The 2,210-nt window shown below is 40.5% G+C and overlaps 1 protein-coding gene across 4 annotated transcripts; it reads left to right on the forward strand.

Annotated features, from left to right (window-relative positions):
* Positions 1–31: 31 nt before the first annotated feature.
* On the forward strand, positions 32–1,711 carry LOC118423113. Of its 4 annotated transcripts, XM_035831112.1 has the most exons (5): positions 33–92; positions 248–268; positions 421–450; positions 683–809; positions 1,229–1,531. In XM_035831112.1, exons 1-5 carry the CDS (start codon positions 59–61, stop codon positions 1,365–1,367), a joined length of 351 nt encoding a protein of 116 aa, XP_035687005.1. In that variant the 5' UTR covers positions 33–58; the 3' UTR covers positions 1,368–1,531. The 4 variants fall into 4 exon arrangements, with proteins under 4 accessions (XP_035687006.1, XP_035687005.1, XP_035687003.1 ...); XM_035831113.1 differs by lacking the exon at positions 248–268 and having other exon boundaries at positions 32–92; XM_035831110.1 differs by having other exon boundaries at positions 421–809; positions 1,229–1,711.
* Positions 1,712–2,210: the final 499 nt, after the last annotated feature.

Genomic DNA, 2,210 nt, shown 5'->3' on the forward strand with positions numbered 1-2,210 from the left:
AGAGAGTAACAGAGACTCCTCACAACCCCATGGGTGTGTTGGACCAAAAAAGAGGGTTATGTCATGGCAGCTCACTGCACTTGTATGGCAGGGTAGGTAATATAACTGCATTGACCATCATATCCAAAAAGTCACATTTTTATCTAACAGTGTTCTCGTCAGATGAGGTCCATGGCAAGAAACAGTTTTAGAAATAATGAAAGTCAAACTAGTACTCACCTGTAAATGTTCCTCCGTATATTTCCAGGGAGGAGCGACCATGCAGTTTGTATGTGGCAAGATAACTGTCTTAATTTTTTTCCTTGGTTCATGTTCTTGTGCTTGATGGTTTCCAGTTGTATTTGTACCTGTTGCAAATGCATTTCTTCTTGTTGATGTTCTTGTTGCAGGTTTTACTTGTTGATGTGTTTCGTTTTCTAGGTAATTTGGAGTTATCAACAGTTCCTGAGAGTGAGTATACTAACACATATCATCATGTAGATGTAGATAATGCTAAAAGAAATGTGTATATAGTAGAAATATTCAAATATCACAGAGACTTCCATAATGAGAAGATAAGGCAAATCTTTCATTGTACTGTGAAGCTGGCCAACTTATCCGTTCCTTTTACCATTAACTCTAAAATTGCTCCTGACTATAGTACCTATAATGTATACTCATTTTTTGTTATATTTCAATGTAGATTGGGAGAGGTCTGCAGCCATGTGGCTGCACTGCTGTTCGCAGTGGAGGCCTCCAGGTCTCTTCAGGAAAAACGGACGTCATGCACCAGCAGAAAGGCCGTGTGGAACAAATATTACAAAGATAAGGTCTGTTCATATTTGGGCATTATAATTGAGTAGAATTTTTTTCAATGTCTACAATTTTTTTGCCTAAGTAGACTGTTATAACTTACATTAATGAATGGATTTCTTTGCTTCTACAAAATCATGTGGCATTTACATGTATCCAATTCACAATATATAGCACTACACTATAGATTTACAGCAATATAGTAGATGTTCCTAGCCTGGAGTCCAGCCTTGTTGTGCTTTAGTCCACTCCCAACGGTGGCTACCCCGTTAATGCCATGGGGTAGCGACCTTTGGGAGCGAACTAAAGCACAACAAGGTTGGACTGCAGGCTAAGATGTTCCTCTTTGTAAAGTGTAATATCTGACATGGCCACTGTATAATGCTTTTTCTCACATATATTATTGATAATTCATTTTGTGGATTATTTCTTTCAGGTTGATCCACAAAGGGCTGAGGACATGGACTTTTCGCACCCTAAACATGGAGTCCAGATCAAGAAGGCGCGCCGGAAGCCGCAGTGTGATGTGCCACCACTCAGTGAAGAAGAGGCCGCTTCTGCTTTCTCACAACTGAGGAAGCTGTGTCCCACTGCCAGTGCTGTCATTAAAGAGGAGGAGGACACAGACACAGCATCAGAAGATGAGTCAGATGTCAACACAGAGACGCTTCCCCCTGTGGTATACAGGTCTTGTCATCCAGCCAAAGTCCCTGTTACTAGTGTTAGTGTAGACAGCATCCTTGATTGGAATACAACGGTTTATGACTTTTGAAACTGTGGAGGCAGAAACACTAAATCTCAAAGCTAGATCAGCATTTTTGAGGCCTAGTCTCAACTTCATGAGAGTCATGAGTATTTGATCCTGCTGACACATGGACTTTAGAGGAGCAATGAAATCACTAACAAGTCTAAACACAAACATAAACAGTGCAACAGTAGGTATTCCAGTGAAGAGCTTGCATTTTGCATCTGTGAGATTGGAGGCTGATGTTGATGATTTCTTGATTTGTTCTTGAAGGTGATCACGTTCTTCCCTAAGGTTGTCAGCTTCACTTTGAAGGGACTCGCAAAACTGTTCCAACTTACATTTCTCCTCTTGTACTTTTGTGAGCTGTTCTCTCAGAGTCTCTACACTTTCAGGAAGGGGGTCTCTCAGAGTCTCTACACTTTCAGGAGGAGGGTCAGCGATCATTTCTTCATCTGAAATAAAGCAAATCCGAAGTTCAATGGAAGTGCTATGTCATTATGAGTGTCATATATCTGAACTGAACTGAATGTTCTAAACTCTGATTCATATGTATGTATTGTTGTTTCCATATTTTACTCATGCAGGTTGCATGCTTCTCTACTTGATTCACATCTATATCCCCACTCCCGAAACCAAGCGGATAAACTTTTGTAGCAGTAGTCTTGTGTGT

This window comes from Branchiostoma floridae, chromosome 9, assembly GCF_000003815.2.
Source record: "Branchiostoma floridae strain S238N-H82 chromosome 9, Bfl_VNyyK, whole genome shotgun sequence".
In the NCBI taxonomy this organism is placed as follows: domain Eukaryota; kingdom Metazoa; phylum Chordata; class Leptocardii; order Amphioxiformes; family Branchiostomatidae; genus Branchiostoma; species Branchiostoma floridae.